Source organism: Callospermophilus lateralis, chromosome 5 (genome assembly GCF_048772815.1).
Source record: "Callospermophilus lateralis isolate mCalLat2 chromosome 5, mCalLat2.hap1, whole genome shotgun sequence".
Lineage (NCBI taxonomy): Eukaryota > Metazoa > Chordata > Mammalia > Rodentia > Sciuridae > Callospermophilus > Callospermophilus lateralis.
Window position 1 is genome coordinate 153583122 of NC_135309.1, and position 19414 is coordinate 153602535.

The following is a 19414-nucleotide window of genomic DNA, read 5'->3' on the forward strand; positions in this document are numbered from 1 at the left end:
TTTTAAATACTGATGTTTTGGGTTAGATTTTATTTCAATAGGTTCTTTTGCTTAAAATAAAATAAAAAAGCTCGAACACACATCTAGCATTCTAGAAATATAATACTGTGTTTGCACACAGCCTTTTATTTACTTCGAATATCTTGACACAAATGTGATTAACTAAGCAAGTCTGGATGGGAAGAGCTGAGCAATTCTGAATCCTCAGGACTAAGCCTTTTCACTCTAAGCCCTCAGTCTCTGTCCTTGCTGTGGTTACCTGGTACCACTCTTGGTACACAGAAAGTGTTTGAAAATGTTGATGACAAACTGTCATATACAGACAGGCAGCAGCGACTTTGACAGACACTATCTACTCTGGCCTCCTTATAGAAATGCTGGAGTCAGCTCACCTTATCGCTATCCAATGTGTTCTGAGATGTCCGAGAGGCGATGGAAATTGTATCAGGCTGGCTGCTGCCATCCCCTTGGCTGTCCAGGTCCTCTCCATCCCTGGTGGTACAAAGAAACTTTCAGTTCCTGACTGGACTGGTGAAGATCATCTGACAGTCACTGGAGAAATAACAGATTTGCTGAAAAAAGTGCCTGTAAGTTCATGTATATATGAGAATGATCTGGGACCAGTGTTATATTAATAATGATAACTCACTGTCTTGGGCACAAGCCTTTTGCTACTGCTATGCTACGTGTCTAACATGTATCATTCCATTGAATGCTCAACATACTAAAAAAAAAAAGTCTGTTAGGATTATATCCATTTCAGGACTGAGAAAGCAAAAATGTTCAGATGTTTGTAACTTGTCAGAGGTCACATCATGATTTATATGTGTGTACTCAGCAGGGCTCTGGGTGGGAAAGGGAGTTGGGGTGTTTGCACACAGCCTTTTATTTACTTTAGAGTAATGGAGCAGTTTCAACACTAAGAATGTTATATAAGAATGGTATTTTAAAACACATACCTTAAAATGTTTGAGAAAAATGATTTTGGGGGAGGTATTGTGGAATAAACCCAGGGTCCCCTAACCTCTGAGACACATCCCCAACCTTTTTATATTTCATTTTGAGACAGAGTCTCACTAAGTTGCTTAGGACCTTGTTAAGTTGATGAGGCAGGCCTTGAACTTGTGATCCTCCTGACTCAGCCTCCTGAGCCGCTGGGATTTATAAGTGGGTGCCAATGTGCCCAACAGAAAAATTAGTTTTGAAAAATGGAAAGTTAACGCTGCCTTGTTCTCTCCCTATCAAATGCCCTGGGCACTCACCTCCTTCCCTTCTGTCTCGTGGCTGGCGCTGTTTTGGGGATGTGAATGGGCTCCTTCAGGGCTCCTTTCAGGTGGATGGTCCTTTCCTGTATTACTTCGCGGATGTGCTTTATCCAGTCTTGCTTGTTCTCGATACTGGAAGCCTGAGTAAGGTGTCAGAATTGCTCAGAATCAAGCAGGCTCTTGTCACAACCTGCACCAACCACACCATGACTTCCCTTGAGTTTCCCATTTTTCAAAAGAACTTCTCAGCAGAAAAGAATCACATCCTATGTTTAATTTGCCACCAAATAAATGACTTAAACTGTGTCTATTTCATAGCACATATATTATTCAAGATCTCTCAGTATTCTAATAATCCATCATCCTCCAGTCCCCGTACCTTTCAGGCAGCCATGGAGAAATATGAAAAAAACAACCACCCCAAACTAAAATAATCACTGAGGCCATTTAAGAGACATTATGTGTTGGTTAGGGGCCAGCAAACAGTTATCAGGGAAATGACCAAACCCCACAATCCTGATGCTTCATCTGCTGGTATCCTGGGATGCTGCTGCTGGCAGGTGCCAGGAAGGTGCCTCAGGTGGAGTATCCCACTGACTCCCACAGGGACTCCACAGAGAGCCTCTGTCATCCTTCTTATCAGTGAGGAATTCAAATAAGGATACATTCAGAAATTGCTTCAGGCCACAGTCACCAACTGCAAATAACTTCAATCCCACTACAACTCTGTGGAAATGTTCTCTGGAAATGGCACGGGTAGATGCTCAGTAAGCATTTGCTGAACAAATGCATGTGGCATCATTTTTTCCACTTTTTCTTTATTTGCTCTGCCTTAAAAGAGGTTTTTGTTTGTTTATTTTCTTTTCTTTTCTACATGTTCTAAACCTTAGTAACAGTTTTCTAATTTTCTTGTGGCAAACACCCACCTCCTAGGATTTAAGTATAATTCCTTGTAAATGATTAAATGATTGTCAGTGGGATCATAGATGAGATCATGAAGGGAGAGGCACCCAACATTTCTCCCTGAGAACCTTGTTTTTGAAAACAGAAAACCAAAACTATGTTGAGAAAGAAATTAAAATTAATAACCTTCTTTGTAATATAAAATGTGTAAAGTGGAGGATATGTTTTTAAAGTCACTGAGAGTAGAAACTGGGAAATAAATGAAGAAAACAACTTTGAAAAGCACAGATCAGGAATTTAAATGCCTGATACTAACATTTGGAGATTAAACAAAGAGAAGTATATGAAAAAGAGCATTTGGCAGAGTTTGGAAACAACTGAAAAAAAATAATATGGTTTAGTATGAAAATAATTCTTATGCAAATCAATCATTATATTTATAAGAATTGGGCTGGGATGTAGCTCAGTGGCAAAGCATCTGCCTTGCATTAGCAAAGCCCTAGGTTTGACCCCCAGTTCCAAAAAAGATTAAAAAAAAATTATAGCAATAAATACATGGTGCCACTCTTTCTGAAACAGTAAAAGTAACTCAACTAAAATACCAAGTAAAAGGCAACACTTGGCTGAGAAGAGAATAATTTGTTTCATACTCAGAGTAATTTCAAACTGTTTTTAAGTTGATGATTTAGAAATAAAATTCTCCTTTGTAGACTAAACAACTAAAAAAAGACCAAAGTTTTGTTTTACAACTACTAGGCCATCACCATTTGCAGTCATTACCACCATTATCCTCCCCATCACTACTTCCAGCACCATCACACCTCTATCTATACCACATTTACACTTTCACCAGCTCCACCATCTACATTAGCACCACACTGTACACCAGCACCACACCACCATCTATGTTAGCATCACTACATCAGAATCTACACCTTCACCATTATCACCCACAGCTGTCCTACCACCATATACAGCACCAGGTATACCACTGTCTATACCTTTACTGCCATTTACACTGTCATCAATCGCTAAATGTTGTCACTAGCACTACCAACTAGCATCATCACTGACACCTTCATCACCACCAATACCATTGTTTAAACCAACATTTTTACAATCTATACTATCAGTATCAAAATCTACACCAACACTTCTATCTACACCACCATCATACCACATCCTCCACCATCACTGCCAACACCACAAAGCAATCTCTGAAATTAAAGCACACGTTACTTTCTTCAGTCCCTCCTTGAAAGCTGGAAAACGTTAAATACTCAAAATTCCCTGGAAACTTTTCATATAGTAGAGACTGCAGTAAGTCTTATTCTTCAATTGTATCATGAGCATTTAAAATAAGTTCTAAGTGAAAACAGTCCATATCTAGCACCATTTCTTAAAAACACACTTTGGGCACTTGTCACTTCAGCTCATGTGCCTAGTTCATGCAAATCAGAAATTTTAATATCTTGAGTATACTTTAACAATTTTACACCTTAGAAAAATTCAGTTATCTATCAGTGTAAAGTGTACTCTATAGAAGAACACGCTGGGCTGGTAATCATATATTCACTGAAAAATAATCCATTATTAACATCTGAATAAAGACCTGAGCAACATAATGACTTCCACAGTCCGTAGTTATTAAAGGGTAGACTCAAAAAAGAGCAATGGACAGATGAACAACTCAGGGTTGCTGGAAATACCAGAGAGATTTAAAAGGTATGCAAGAGACACAATAACTCACATGCAAGTTCATGCACCAGTTCCCATTACACTTTGGCTCATCTCCAATATTCTACAAATCATTAGCTATGTCTTCCTCAAAACATTCTGAAGTCACTTATGGTTTTTCCAGACAGTTAAGAAAGACCATTCCATTTGTATTTCCTCAAATACAGAAGGGTGGTGTGATGGTTGGTGGTGGCATACGTAAGAGATTCTCTGCTGTTCCTAGGTTAGTAAAACTAAAGGAGAGTTCAAATCAAATATGCAAAGATATTTTCCTCTCCCCAAAGCTATATATCCAAAAGTAACCTTTGTAGATTTGAATTTTAAATAGTATCAAACCCCATTACTTATAACTAATCTGCTTTTCATTCTGCCCCCAAACTAGAAAGCTAAAGAGGATCCTGTGAAGATTCTTGGCCCATTTGGTTTCAACTTCCTGTCAAAGGGTCTCACAGACTTTTTTCCCTCTGGGAACTCCAGAGTATGCAATGAGAGTTACTGGTGTGTATCTCATTCCTCCCACACGTCAAATTCTTGCATCTCTTAAAGAATTAATTAATTAATTAATAATACTATTAACTTTTTTTTGGCGGGGGATCATTTACTACTCAGCTACATCCACGACCAGGGATCATTTACCACTCAGCTACATCCACAACCCCCTTTACTTTTTATTTTAAGCCAGGGTCTCACCAAGTTGTTTAAGGCCTAAGTTGCTGGGGCTGGCCTTGAACTTACAATCCTCCTGTTTCAGCTTCCCGAGTTGTTGGGGTTATAGGTGTGTGGCACATTGCCCAGCAGAAACAATTATTTCTTTATAAGACTAAATTAATAGGTTTTAAAAAGATTTTCCTCCATTTATTCTTTCACGAGGTTAGCAAAATTTAGCTCAAGTTATTTCATCATCAGAATTCCAAATTGCATTTATTCTACTATTCTTTTTATGGTAGTCACCAATCCCAACAGATACAATGATATGGAAACCTATCTGCTTTAACAAGAAAAGCACACAGCCACACAAAGCCACAAGAAACTCCTCACATAGCATGCCCCAGCTTTAGATGAACATACCTTAAGGACAATTTTGTTATCTGAAGTTGGCGTCCTCCCTACCCACAGGGCAAATTTGCAAGGATCCCCTTCAACATGTTCTGTGACACCCAACTCTGAGGTCTGCATTAAAAAAAATGATATAATTAGAGGACAGTAAAATTCTGGTAGGATGTAGAACAGGGACAAAACAGTTTGGTCACTTGTGGACATGCTAAATTACAACACCTAATTTCTCTGTATTAGACCTCCTTTTAGTTAAAATGAGGAAATTTTGTTTTAGGTCACAGGTGATTGGTTTCTTTTTTCACCTTCTCTGAATATTTCCACTGGAGATACCAATGCAGGTCATTAAGCAGAACATCCAGAGGAAGGAAGCCAAAAGATGTGAAAATTTCTCTGTCCAGAAAATCAAGAGATGACCATTTTCAATCTTATAAACAACAAATGCATTTTTCATAATCCTAAAAGGGCTGCCACCATGAATTTTCACTATTAGTAACATATCTTCACAGAAGGTAATGATGTTTGAACAATTATTTTCCAATTTATTTATACATGGAATTCACTTTTTAGTATTCTACCAGTAATTTAAACAGCAAAGAAACAAAATCTTTCTCTGTGATATATGCAGAACATGGAACATGCAGATGAAGGTCATTATCTTTAGTCCCTCTCCCACAATCAAGCTCATCCCTAATGCATTCTCCCAGCAAAGGAAGTGATTCATAATGGAACTACAAAGGTGGCCTCTAAGGGAATCTTAAAACTTTTAAACTTTTAAAAGATAAATTAAGTGAAGATGTGTAAGCTTCCAAAGCAGACTAGCTAGGTCTCTAGGGGCAAATTAATGTAAGCTAGTGAAATTACTAGCCAGCAACACTACATTTTTTTGTTTCTAGTCAGAATGTGACCTAAAATGATGTAAGGCAAGCTCTGATCCAAAAGATAATCTCAAGCAGGATGTCAGCCAAGAAACTGGTTTGCAAACCATTAGTATGAACTTGCAAACTCTAGGTTATTATTAAGATGATTTTTATACTTGGGGGTATTTATTATTTTAGGAATTTAATACACAAATATCATAAAATGTATAATATATAAGCTATCCAAATTCCAAACATCTACTAACATTATACACACACACATATGTGTGTTCCTTTATGGCAGATATATATATATATCTGCCATAAAGGAACTCAAGCAAAGGTGGTGATTTCTCCTGTCTTATCCAACCCTCCCCTGGACTCTGCCCAGCAATTCTATGTTGTCAGTCCTCTGAGAGAAGGCCCACTAAGGAAACTGGATATTTGGGGACCTGAGGATTTCCTTGGCTAAAAAGCTATTCTGTAGACATGTACTTTCATAGAGGCTGGCTGGGTTGGCTACTGTAATAAAATGGTATCAGGTAAGTTTCTCTCCCCAGAAGGACACTGACAGGTTAGATAAGAGTTGAAATGCATCACTGAGTCTGCCATAAGGGGCTGTCTCTGTATAGGTGGGTTGTGGAGTTTTCAAACTTATCTTTGCTTATATAAATTTTTTCTCATGATGACACCTTGCTTTATAAAGGGTCATACATTTATTTGTACATTTACTTTTTATAAATTTATATTTAAAAAGAAATTCATCATTAACAATCTATACCGAACCACCCAGTAAGGCTGCTTGAATATATAACCACGTTTATGAATAAAAAGATAATTGTCATGATATGAGAGTTTAGTTAATGAATACAAGAGAATAACAGTTTAAATTCATTTGTAAAATATTTTCTTTTTCCTCAAGTTAGATGCTATAGGACTTAGGAAGAGCAGGTTTCCTGTGTATGAAATTCCAGTATGCCCCCTAGTGGACTCAGGGGTGTCAGAGAATTTCACTGAAGATGAAAACATTATCACAATTCAGACTCATTTTTGAATAGTTTGGGAAGTTGAAGGAAACAAATAGTAATTTTTCTCCACCCACAAAAGGTTGCAATTATGTTACCTGTACAATTATAATTCTGAATGTCTATACTTACAAATAATTTGCTTTTGTAAAGGTACTTGCTTCTCCCACTGGAATCTTTTACTTCTTTACTAAATACTAAGGACATTTCAAAAAGAAAGAGATGCCGCTCTCGACCCTTTCGAATTAAGGTTTTTGGGTCCCACACTTGGAAGGACTCTTGCAAGATGAGCTCTCCCTGAGACTCAATGTTTTCATCAAACCCTACAACAAGAAAAATGTAGGCAAATCAATTTAAAAGAAAAAGGAAAAAATGATGTACAAGAAAGTAATATTGCTATTTCAACACTTATAAGATATCCATCAATTAAATCTCAGATTAGAATTTCCCATCTGACTCTCTGACTCTAGTCTCTGCACCACTGCTCTATCCTACAAAGGGCATTTCTTTGTAAATACCACTTTGCATATATTTTCCTTTGTTCCAATCTACAACAATAAACCTCAGTGATTCCTCATAGCTTTCTTCTTTCAGTTCTGTGCCCTCGGGTTGGCACTCACATCACCTGAACTCTGGTTTTACTTGCTCTGCTCCTCACCCCTCATTCACAACATTTCTTCTCTACCCAGAATGGCTTCTCCATTGCTCATATTGCTTCAGTCTGTGTTTCCTCAGGCTGAACATCCTTCCCAGATACTCTGCTCCAGACCTAGTCTTGCCTTTCCTCAAGGCACTAACTAGTCCTCCCTCTTGAAGACATCCCCAGTTACCATCCTGTGTGAGCCTGGAACACTCTGCATGTGAGTCAGCCTTGCCCTGGCCAGGCACTGATGTTTGTTACTCTTCTTCTCATTGTAGAAGTGGCCACCAGAGCTTAACCAAGCAGTATCTGGGACACAAATTGCTCATTACCATCCATTTCCACCGTCGTCTTCTCCCTAGCAGAAATTCCCTCTAGAGCCACTGCAAATAGGCACTTCATTTCCCAGCCTTGTCTGCAGTTAGGAGCAGCCAGGAGTCCCCATTCTGGGCAAGTGAGAAGGGTAATATGTACAACTGGTAGTCTCTGCCTATCTAGGTTCCCTACCCATCCTCCATCCCCACTTTCTCCTAGATGGAGTGTTAATGTAGTCCTGAAAACTTACTGTACCTAATCAAGCAGGACAATATCAAGGATAGAGAAAAATGAGCTGGAACATAGCCTAAGTCCTTGATGACATCACAAACAGCTGCCCAACAAGACCCACATTTTATGCCAGAGAAAGAAAAATGACCCTGCTTGGCCTCTGAGTTTTGGGACTTTATTACATACGGTAGCACCTATGACCTAACTAATTTATTGCTCAATGATACTAATGAAATGACACAGGCTAGCAAAAGCATATGAGGTAGGACTATATCTTACAAATAATTTCATGTAACTGGAGCCACGCACTGCAACACAGAAACAGCTTAATGAAACAGAAGCATTCATGGAAATTATAAGTGCTGTAATGATTTTTAAATGTAATTACCTAGTTTCTCTTTACCATATTACATACCAAATTCAAATGCATCAGCAGGTGTCTGGTACCCACTATATTCAGGGCTGTAGCAATGGATATAGAGATGGGGAAGCAATAGCTCTTTCAAGGCTATACAATCTCGGGGCTCAAATCATTCACCCATTACCCACCCCTGCACTGGCAGAAAGCCTGAGGTAAATGACCCAACTACTGCTAGAGTTCAAAGTGTGGAGCAGCTGTTTTCCAGGCTCAGGACAAGGAAATCCACTTACAACCATTATTGGCAGGTCATAAGGATGCACATGTGTTGAGTCCCATTACCTTCCAGCATGCTGAGGTGCATGGCGTCGTTGGCTCGCTTTGGCACACTAAGCATCACCTCAAGGCCGTCTTTAATTTCTCCCTTTCCTTCCTCACAGCACGTGAGCAGCTCCTGTAGAAGACCAATGCCATGAATTCAAGAAGGCAACCATAATGCTCTGTGAACAAGATCTTAGCAGAAATGAAGCAATTTATGAGAACTGATGGTTTTCAAGATAAAAACAGAGCTTGATCAATTTGGCACATAATTTCACCTAAAATGAATTACTGCCTCATTCAATGGACAGTAGGGTTTTTCCTGCCCAAATCAGGACATGAGAGTAAACTACATACTGTCATCATTCAAAATGAAACTAATATACTGTCAATAATCTCAAAAATGTAGAAATACATAATGCATCATTGGCTACTGGTTACACTTGACAGACATACCAGATTCCACTGTTATGCTGACTACATCACCCTGACATGATTCTGAACTCCTGTGCCACTGAGACAATGCCCAACTAGTCAGCCAGAACGCTGCAGCAAGGACAGGGATGTGCATTAACCTAATGACAAATGTCTTTCCTCTGTCTGCAGAATGTTTAAGAGAACTCTAATGAATGAACTACACCTCCCTGAGAGATCTTTGTGCGTAACTACATTTCAGGGATACTCAGAGGAACATCATCATTGAATGAGTGACAGCAGAACATTAGATCACATACTGGTGGGTTGAGTTATTTCTTACTGGGGTATTAGTGACTACAAACCAGTCAGTAACAATAGTCTTTCACGTCCTGGTAATCCACAGAAGAGGAATAGGATATTATAGTCAATTATGGCCTCATTCTTAGTGGTTAAGAGTTAACTCAATTACCTGAAAAACACCTTTACTCATGACCAGATGGTATCTTTCTATGATTCTGAGCAACTTGGCAAAAGCTACTTTACAAATGCAATGTACCAAGAATACTGCTTTGGCAGAAAACCTTTTCTGGGAAATTGAGGAAGCTTTTAACAGTTCCTGGAAGAACTTCTGGGCACAATGAAGTAAAGTTTACAAATTGAAGCACTAGTTTAGTGGAACCAAAGATTAAAAACAAAATCCTTAAATCTTGAGGATGCCAAGGGGTAAAGAGAAAGTAAAGAGAAAATGTGACTATCAACAAATTAGCCTCATGTTCATACCAACATCATTTCTACAGTGATGGCCATAAAATCACTTAACACAACTTGAATACTATAGTACACTCAAAAAAGGAACTGGTGATGTAGTTCAGTAGTTAAGCATTTGCTTAGCAGAAACACAAAAACAAACCAAACACAGCTATAGAAAAAGTTTCCCATTAGAAAAGTCCCATAATAGTATAATTTGCATAAAAGAACACAATTAGTTTTGTTGTTTCTAAATGTTTCCTACTAAAAAAAAAAAAAAGGTAAGAGCTTTTAGGCATTCATAATTCCATCATCTGGATTTCTTTCGTATCTAGCAAAATTACACTGTAATGTAGGAGGATCATAAAATATTGTTATGGGGGGTTAATAGGTCTCATTCTAATGCTTAATAAGATTTAACAGACAAAGAAAGAATATGGTAAATGTCACCAAAAATTAGTTGTAAGTTAAGAAAATTTATTCCTGATGACACAATACACATTTTATTATAACTCTTATTATGAATTCTAACTTTTCCTTACTTTGGTATTGTTGAAACTAATTATTATTCAATTTTTCCAAATGTGATTTTAGTTATAATCATTTATAACAACAATAACAACAAAAAGCAGGGGACAACTTAACTCAAACTCCTGTGATTTGCACAAATATGTTCCACAAGATGTGTGTGATAAATGACTAACAGTAACAGAGAGGGAGCTACATGAAGTAGGGGATTCAGTGGAAAGCTGGGTTCAAAGCCAAGACAAATTGTATGTATCAGTGATGATTCTGGGTAACTTCTTGGTCCTGCCCAGACAGTCTCCACACCTGAAAACCAGCACTGTTGTAGGTTAGTATGTGCAAAGTAGCACAATGCCTGGCCCACAGCCAGCATGCTGAAACTGGGAACTGAGGGTCAAGAACTAACAGCTTCTCATTCACATCTCATTTTATGTTAGAGACAAAGGCTATTCAATACAGTTCAGGTGCACAATCAAAGAAGATGCTCTTATGTAACTGTTACAATAAGCAATCAGATGTCAATGAATAAAATATATCAACTTGCAAAATGTTATTTTTAAAAATTCAGGGTGACATAAAAAGAAAAGATGGCAAAACACTAAATCATAATTCATGAATTTTGCAGCCTAAATATTCTTCATGCATACTTTTAAAATGCTCTTTAATAACAAATAATTAATTAATTAATTAAGTGGTGCTGAGGATTGAACCCAGTGCCTTACACTTTCGAGGAAAGTGCTCTACTCCTAAGCAACATCCCCAGTCCTCTTTATACATACTTTCAAAAGGAGCTGATATTTTGTTATTCGCTGAACTGGTTTAATAAGGTAAGAAGAGATGGAATTGGCTAATCCATGCCGCTGCTGTATCTCCTGTATTTAAAGAAACAAAACAAAATCTTATCATAGGATTATACCATTAAAACATGGTTATAACACTACACTTGTTTTCTAGATACCTGACAAGTATTTAATCTTATTGAAATAGGGTTTTCTTAAAAGTATATTCAAATATTATCAAAAACTTCTTTGATTCTAAAATTTTACTTTGGATAGGAGGACAGAGAATTGGGTAAAAGTGAAGATCTACATTATTAGTCTATGGCAAATCTAACACCAGTATTCCCACTTTACTTTGTAATTATGTCATTTCCATGCACAAAGCTGCTGGTTGTTTAGATTCCTCACCAAATGAGGAGTCTGTCCATTTTATTTAGCACTCTATGCTGAATACCAATGACAGAGCTCAGAGGTAGAGTAGCACCTGGTGGATGTTCAGTAATTCTTACTGATAGAAGAATACCTGAAGGTCAACAGATGTCCTAGAGAATGAAGGCAGTTTATCCCAGAAAGCTTCTTCAAAAAATAAAACAACTCAATGCGGAATACAAAAGGCATACAACTTGTGAAACCTGTCAGCTGGCCAAGTGTGATTTCCTTTATAATTAAAGATGTATTTTAGGATACAAAGGCTCTTAAATGGCTTTGATTCCAGACATTAAATGTACCACATACTATCATTGCTTGGGCCTTAAATATTTCTAAGTCTGCATGTTTCTGGTTGCTGGTCTTCATCTAATGGCAAGAGCATGGAGTTGTGTGAAATATTTTTTTAAAAAAAAGGTGGCATTAGGCTGGGAGCTTCCTATTACAGAGGCACTGATGGGTACTTACTGCTCCATGGGAATGACAACTCAAACAGGGTCAGGTACAGGTAGGTTTCAGCTCAAAGACAGAGGCTTTAGTTTACTCCGTTTCCCAGACTTTCATATAAAAGCAGATAATTACACTTGCCCATGTACAAGTGTGATGCCAAAAAAATAAGTATGATATCCTCACAGCCTTGTGCTCCAAAGCACACATACTATCCAAAAGTACCTTCTTGTTGATTGAAACATATGTGGCACTCGTCTGACTAGGCTCTGAAAACCCAAGCACTTTCTGTATAGTATATCATAAGACTCCATCATCCCCTTTGTACAAACAACAGCTCTGCAATCTTTTTCAAAAAACAGATGATCTGTATATACCTTTACTCAATGAGAACATAATTAATGAAACTTATAATTGATTCTAGTTGTTATGATGCTAAAATTTTACTGCAGAGCACTTTTGGAAATTCATATCATGTTAAGATTAAAATAGAACAAATAAATGATTAAAAGCTTTGATAATTAAAAAATTCAAGATTAAAAACAGATTTTGGTAATATTTGAACAACAGACTTTTTTTTTCAATATCTTTATTTGTTTTTTATATGGTGCTGAGGATCAAACCCAGTGCCTCACACGTGCAAGGTGAGTGCTCTACCACTGAGCTACAGCCCCAGCCCATGAACAACAGACTTTTAAGAATTATTTTTGCTTTACAGAGGGGAAAAAAAAACCCCTTACTTTAGCAGTTCATACTCTCTATGCATAATATTATATGTATGAATTTATGACATATAAAAGGCTTCAAGTACTTGAGTAGGATCTTTTAAAATCAGATAAGAGTATCCTAACATAAACAGGATCAAAAGGAAAATAAAATATTATACCAGCAGTTAGTTGAAATTATGAGTAATGTTGCATTTTATGTATACTAAATATAATCTAGAATTTTTCACAGCTTCTTTAATAATCTTTTACTTACATCAAAGTAGGACCCTGCATGTTCCAATATAAGCTGAGTAGAATCAGGCTTATTTTTGCAATAGGTGACATACATCTGAAACTTGTCTGCCTATAGAATAAAATTAGAGTATGTCATTCAAACTTCAACAAATAACAGTATGATAACCTTTTATATAGGAAAGAAGTTTTGTGGATAAAAGAAATTTAAGCTTCAAATAAAATAAACTATTAAAATAAGAGCTACATCCTGTTGATCATACACCTTTCAGAAACTTCCCCAACTCTGGCAAGTTAGGGCCAGACACCTTTTCTCTCTCAGTCCACATTGGTTTGAGAAAACCTCGGCTGCAGGCTTACAGCCAAGGACCTATAGGACCACTGTGTGTCTGCCTCTCCTCCAGAACAGGCACTCAACTATGAATCCACAGGGTCAAGCAGAGGCCTGGCACACTAACCGTTCTCTTTCATACCATCACTATAGCCAATAAAAAAATCCATTCTATAGTAATAAGTAGTTGAAGAATGTAAATCTATGAGGTAAAAATCCATATGTATAGATATGAGCAGAAGATGGTGATTTTCTCTGTATTTACAGATATGAGCAGAAGATGGAGAGACAAGAAAGAAATAAACAGTATCCCTTTCAACTTTCTTCAGTGTCATCATATAACCTGAGAGGACAAGCAGATGAGGCTACTTTACCCAGGTAACAAAGCAATGTCCAACATCCTCTGGCAGTTGTTCATATTTTTCCAGCTCCTTTAGGAAGATGCTGCAAGAATTAAAATATTAAAGTATCATGAAGGTGGTATAAAACATTTTGCTAGCAAGAAATGGAAAAACTAGTACCACCTAAATTTTTAAAATTAGTAAAATTTATAGCTCTTTTAATTGATTTTTTTTAAATACACGACAGTGGAATGTATTACAATTCTTATTACACACATAGAACACAATTTTTCATAGCTTTGAAATTTATAGCTCTTAACCAGAGTAAGTTATTATGACTTTTAAACACCTAATAGTTTAGTTTTTGAATACCTTTTAAAAGAAATCTTAGCCTAGAATTTAGTAGCTAAGGTCATGATGCAGGGATACAAAATGTTCAATTAGAAGAATCCTTTTAACATGTGCATACTTTCTGGTGGGGTGTGGGGAGTAGAGGTGAGCAGGCCCATCAGTTTTGGCCTAGCATCATATTATCATATTACCATTGGCTACTGGTCTTGGAAAATGTCCACCTAAAGGAGTGTTTCTTGCAGCTTTTTTTTTTTTTTTTTTTTTTTTGGTAAATATTGAAAATAAATTCTTATGAACTTTGATATTTTTTCTTCTAAGTCTGTGTAAAATGTCCTTGGTATTTTGATGGGTGGAAACTCAATCTGTAAATTACTCTGGGCTATATGGACATTTTAACAATAATAATTCTCCTACTCCATGAACACAGGATACGTTTTCATTTATCTGTAACATTTTTTTATTTCTTTAATTAATGGTTTGCAGTTTTCACTATGGAGAGCTTTCAGCTATTTAGTTAAATTGACTCCTATATATTTGTGTTTTGTAGCTATTGTAAATTAGGACTCAATCCTACAGAAGCAGTAAATCCTGTTATTTATGACAACATGCAAGGACTAAAGAGGATATCCTGTTAAATGAAGTGAATTAAACACTGCATAAACTCATACTAAGTGGAATCTAAAAAAAACTCATAGAAGTTGAGAGTAGAATGGTGGTTACCAGAGGCTAAGGAATGCAGGTGGGAAGGAGAGATTGGTCAATAGATACAATGTTATTATTTGATAGGAAGAAGTAGTTTTGGTGTTCTGTGGAATGGCATGATAAATAGAATTAACAATAATGCATTACATATCTCAAAATAGTTAGATGAAAGGAATTTGAATATATTCACTACAAAGAAAGATAAAATTTTAAGATGATAGATACGCTAAATACTGAATTGATCTCACAATGTACATCATAAATATGTACAAATGCTGCATCAGTCAAAAAATTTAAAAAAACTTAAAAATAAATGAATAAAATCATGTGCCTTCTGTGACCAATGTAAGGTATGATTTATTTTAGTTAGACCACACTGATCCTTCCTCAGTAATAAAATATGAAACATCATCAGCCTGAACCCCCCAGGGGAGTTTTTTTCCTTTACTTCCAAGAAGTGCCTTGAGAGAAGTTAGAGTTCCTACACAAACATTTTCAGTTGTCCTAATCACATTTCTGTAGGAAATAGGAAGAATTAGAAGCTGTAACTGTTATTAAAAGAGTCCCTAAAACGTTAATCTTTTTGGAGAAAAACTAATAGACTTCATTCAAATCTCAACAAAACCACTGAAAACTGCTTAGTTCAATTAAAAACTTTAATTTCTTGAGATGAAACTTCAGTAGAGTATATAGAGTTCAGGAGTGTACCTATTCCCCAAAGACAAAGATACTCACTTATTATGAAACTCATAGATTTCCTGCATGTTTCCAAAGATAATGAGCTCTTTGTTTACAATGCCAGGTGGGATCTCCTCCACTCCACTAGTCATTTCCCATAGGTAGGTCTAGCAGGAAGGAAACAGAGGAATTAGACAAAAATCCACACAAACTTTCAGAAACAGCTATTCATGTTTCCTATAAATAAAACTCAGAGTTAATGTGTAAATGAAACTATATCTGAAGAATAAAACCTTTCATAAGGCTTTTATAAAGTCTTTTATGAAAGTCTTTCAATTGCTATTAACATTTTGAAAAGACTTCCTATACTGCTCAGCTCTAAAACTTATTCCCAGCTGCAAATTTTGGAATTAATTTATTCCCTAAGGTATATAAAATATTCAGGATACCACTGTGTATCAGTTGCCATCATAATTAGTAGGCACATTTCTCTGAAGCTGCTGTAAAATTCTGTGCAAAGAGAATGTCAGCTAGGCCATCATGTGATAAGTGAATGAGAGGATTAACGCTGTGTCATCTCTGTAATGAGCGAAAAGCACGCCTAGAACTTCATAGAAGAGCAGAAACATGAACCAAAAAGCTGCAACTGTTCTAAGAACCACCAACAGGTAGAAATAGAACAGCAAGGTTACACTCATCTAAATAAACAAGCAAAAAAACTTACTTACATCCATACACTCCCGAAGGTCTCTTACATAAGCCTTTTCGGTTTGAATTAGCTCAGCCATTATGAACCTTAAACAGAGTTAAGACAGTGAATATTTCAGTCCACATTCAGGATGCAGGCTTACTTTACCATTTACTTTTACAAAGATCTTGAAGGATCTAAAAGTATTAAGTCCAAAGTAATGGGTTTTGGAGAAGCAATTCAAGAACAGATAGAACAAGAGTATCCAGCCACTAATTCAAAGGGAAAATAAGAATTTTTGAATACATTTTATTGAGGTACCTACACAGGCCAGGAATTCTCAACTTGGCACTACTGGCATCTGGACTCTGTGTTATAGGCTGGAGGACCCACAGAGATGCCAGCTGCACTCCTCCCTCCGTCCTCTCTGTGCAATACTAGAATCTCTCCTCACTGGCTTAATGTCTGGGGTGGGAGGGGGCTCATCAGGAATGAGAACCACTGAGAAGAGCTCCTTTTGTCCTTATTCATATATAGTACAGTCTACTAACTGGCAACTTTCAAACACCTACCTTTGTGTTATTAGTGTCCACTCATTAATGACAGGCACAGGGACAAAGGCAACATGATACTGTGTCTGAACCAGGTGACAAGAGACTGCGGGCACTCCACAGTCTGTGTTGCAATAACTAAGCACACTTGAGCAAGGAGGAGTCTCAAGAGCTGCTTGACTACAAACCACACAGAGAATCCTGCTTGTGCAAAAGACATTTCCTTCACTTTTTCAGTGAATCATGGAGGATCCTTAAAGAATGGCTTACTCTTTCCTGCGGGCAGACTTCCGTTTTTCTTCATTGAGTTCATGAGCAGCATCTCGAAGCTTCACCTCTGACCCAGGGATACTGGCTGGGATGATATCAAGCTGAAGACTTTTACTCTGTGAATGAGAGTCAATGAAGCCAGTTAATTAAATCAGCAAAGAGGACACTGGGAAGAAGACTATGAGTTGTTCTATTTGTACAAAGTCATTCACCGATTTGTTGGAATCTGAAGAAATCCCCAGAGCTTTCTCCAAAGAGGTCCTGTATTTCTCCATCCGCAGAGAGAAATCTCTGTACCTCTTATCCACTGCAGTGACACATTTTTTTATTTCTGCCGCATGGGCATGCCCTTTTTCACAAAAGCCATCAGCCAGCTGTATCAATAGCTTCACTCTCTCTTTGGTTTGCTGCAAAAAACAACACGGAAGTATTGTGAAGCAAATGAATCCAACTGCCAGAAGCCCCAAACACAGTGACAGTCTGGACCTGCCTATACTTGAGGCTCACAAGAGAAAACAGCTGGTGGCAAAAGCTTAGAGGCAAGCCCAGAGCCATCCAACCTATCTCCCGAGTGAATGGCATTTTTATGACCTCAAAGAAAGAACCCTAGACATGTAGTAGATACTCAGTAAAATTTGTAGAATGAATGAATGAATGTTCACTCAGGATGTTCTATTTACAATTATCCTACTCTTTTTTTTTGAACACTGTTCATATTTGTTACAGAGCAGCTGTGCAAAGACAATTCCTTGCTTTACACGATTATTCTTCAAATGACTTTCTGGTTTTCCTAAAAGAAGTAAATTATTCTCCAAATGACTTCCTGGTTTTCCTAAAAGAAGTAAATGTGCACTGTGGAGGTCCCCAACCCCCAGTAGGTGCACAGCACCTCCACAGTGCACATTTACTTCTTTTCTAATGCTTAGGAGATAAGAAGGAAAATTCACTAGTCAGGTGATTATCTTCAAAGAGGTTATTTTAAATTTTGTTCCTGGTTGAGAACTCTCACACAAAGAAAGTTGTTTCATTTTATATGTACACAGAAAAGAATTTTGACTAAGCTATGTACAACTTTATTACTCTGCATAAAGTTAAGGAAAACCATAAAACAATAGTTGTATTGTTATAAGTAGCAACTTTACTCAGCTCTGATTGCTCCACACATTTTTCCTGCAACATCCATTTCATTGATGAGTACTACTGGGTTTCCTTTGAGATTCTCTGGCATTTTCAGATAAGTTACTGTTTTGCTGTGGAACCTGCTTTTCTCAGGTATGCTTTAATTGGAAAATCTTTACCATGAATATTTAGAAAACTAACTTTAAAAATCACCAAAGGAGGAAGGTCAGAATTCAAAACACAAATAAACTATCTTAGTTTGTAAAATGAACTCACAAGTCACCCAGTTAAGTCAGTTGTGAAAAGATACCGCCAACTCCACACCAGTACTGAGGCTGAGTGCTTGGTCTTATGTCACCTGCTCGAGGCCCATGCTCTCCTCTGGCCCTTCATACTGCTTCTGCCTGGAACACTTCCCCCAATATCTGCAGGGTTCATTCACCTCTGCTTGAATAAAAACGACTTTCCCAACACCTCCATTATGGACCACCACCTTAGAACTACAACTTGTCTTCCTGCTCGAGTAGCTGTCCACACATCACCTTCTTACACAGAGTGTAAATTTATTAATTTTTTTAGGATTATTGTTTGTCTTTCTGGTTCTCTTGTTGTCACCTCTAAAGGCAGGGATGTCTGTCTGTTTTGCTTACTAATATCTCTTCCATTATCCAAAGGTCCCCTATGGAAGGCACTGAAAACTCTGTGTGTGTATCTTTATCCTTAAGAGATTAAGAAAGCTATTTAGTGTTTTAAGTGCTGGGGACAGAGAAGTGAAAATGAAAGTAGCTTGCCTACATCAAAACAGAAAACAAAAAAACACTAAGAAGCTAAAGGAAAATTTCTGCATTTGCAGAACAACAACACAGAATATACCAGTAACACTAACAGACTGATATTAATTACATAAAACTAGATAAAACATAAAGCTTTTTCAAAAGCAAAGGCTGGTAGGCTAATAAGTATTTGTGTATACACTTAATTTAAACAAATAAACAAAAAAAAATGGTCCTCCGGCCTAAAATATCTTCCCTTGTCCCTTTATAGGAGACTGCAACCCTCTTTTTCCCTATGCTTTATTATTTTTTGTTTCTGACTCAACATGCGCATATAGATGTATTTTACTTTGTCATATTATTGCCTATTTCTCTAAATACAATGTGCAGTCCATGAGCCCAGTACCAAGTAACTTCTGATACATAGTAGGGGCTCAATAAATAATTGAGAGAATGAATGATGTGATCAAAACTAAGTAAAATGAATCTGTGAATCCACAAACCCTTTTTATCTTGGCATACTTTGATTTCAATTAGGATTTTAAAAATATAGTCAGAGGATTCAAATCTCCAAAGGTAAAAATGAAAAACTCTTCTCACCTGAC

The 19414-nt window shown here is 37.1% G+C and overlaps 1 protein-coding gene across 2 annotated transcripts in view; it reads right to left on the reverse strand.

Moving 5' to 3' along the window:
- Trio (trio Rho guanine nucleotide exchange factor) overlaps positions 1–19414 on the reverse strand; it is a 338720-nt gene that overhangs the window by 92511 nt on the left and 226795 nt on the right. For both annotated transcript variants that reach the window (XM_076857460.1, XM_076857462.1), the window contains exons 22-33: positions 17130–17324; positions 16918–17033; positions 16137–16203; positions 15466–15575; positions 13711–13780; positions 13028–13117; positions 11174–11266; positions 8730–8841; positions 6976–7166; positions 4974–5075; positions 1263–1405; positions 393–492 (exon numbers count right to left, since the gene is read on the reverse strand). In XM_076857460.1, the coding sequence (XP_076713575.1) occupies positions 393–492; positions 1263–1405; positions 4974–5075; positions 6976–7166; positions 8730–8841; positions 11174–11266; positions 13028–13117; positions 13711–13780; positions 15466–15575; positions 16137–16203; positions 16918–17033; positions 17130–17324 (1389 nt within the window). The remainder of the gene's footprint in view (positions 1–392; positions 493–1262; positions 1406–4973; positions 5076–6975; positions 7167–8729; positions 8842–11173; positions 11267–13027; positions 13118–13710; positions 13781–15465; positions 15576–16136; positions 16204–16917; positions 17034–17129; positions 17325–19414) is intronic.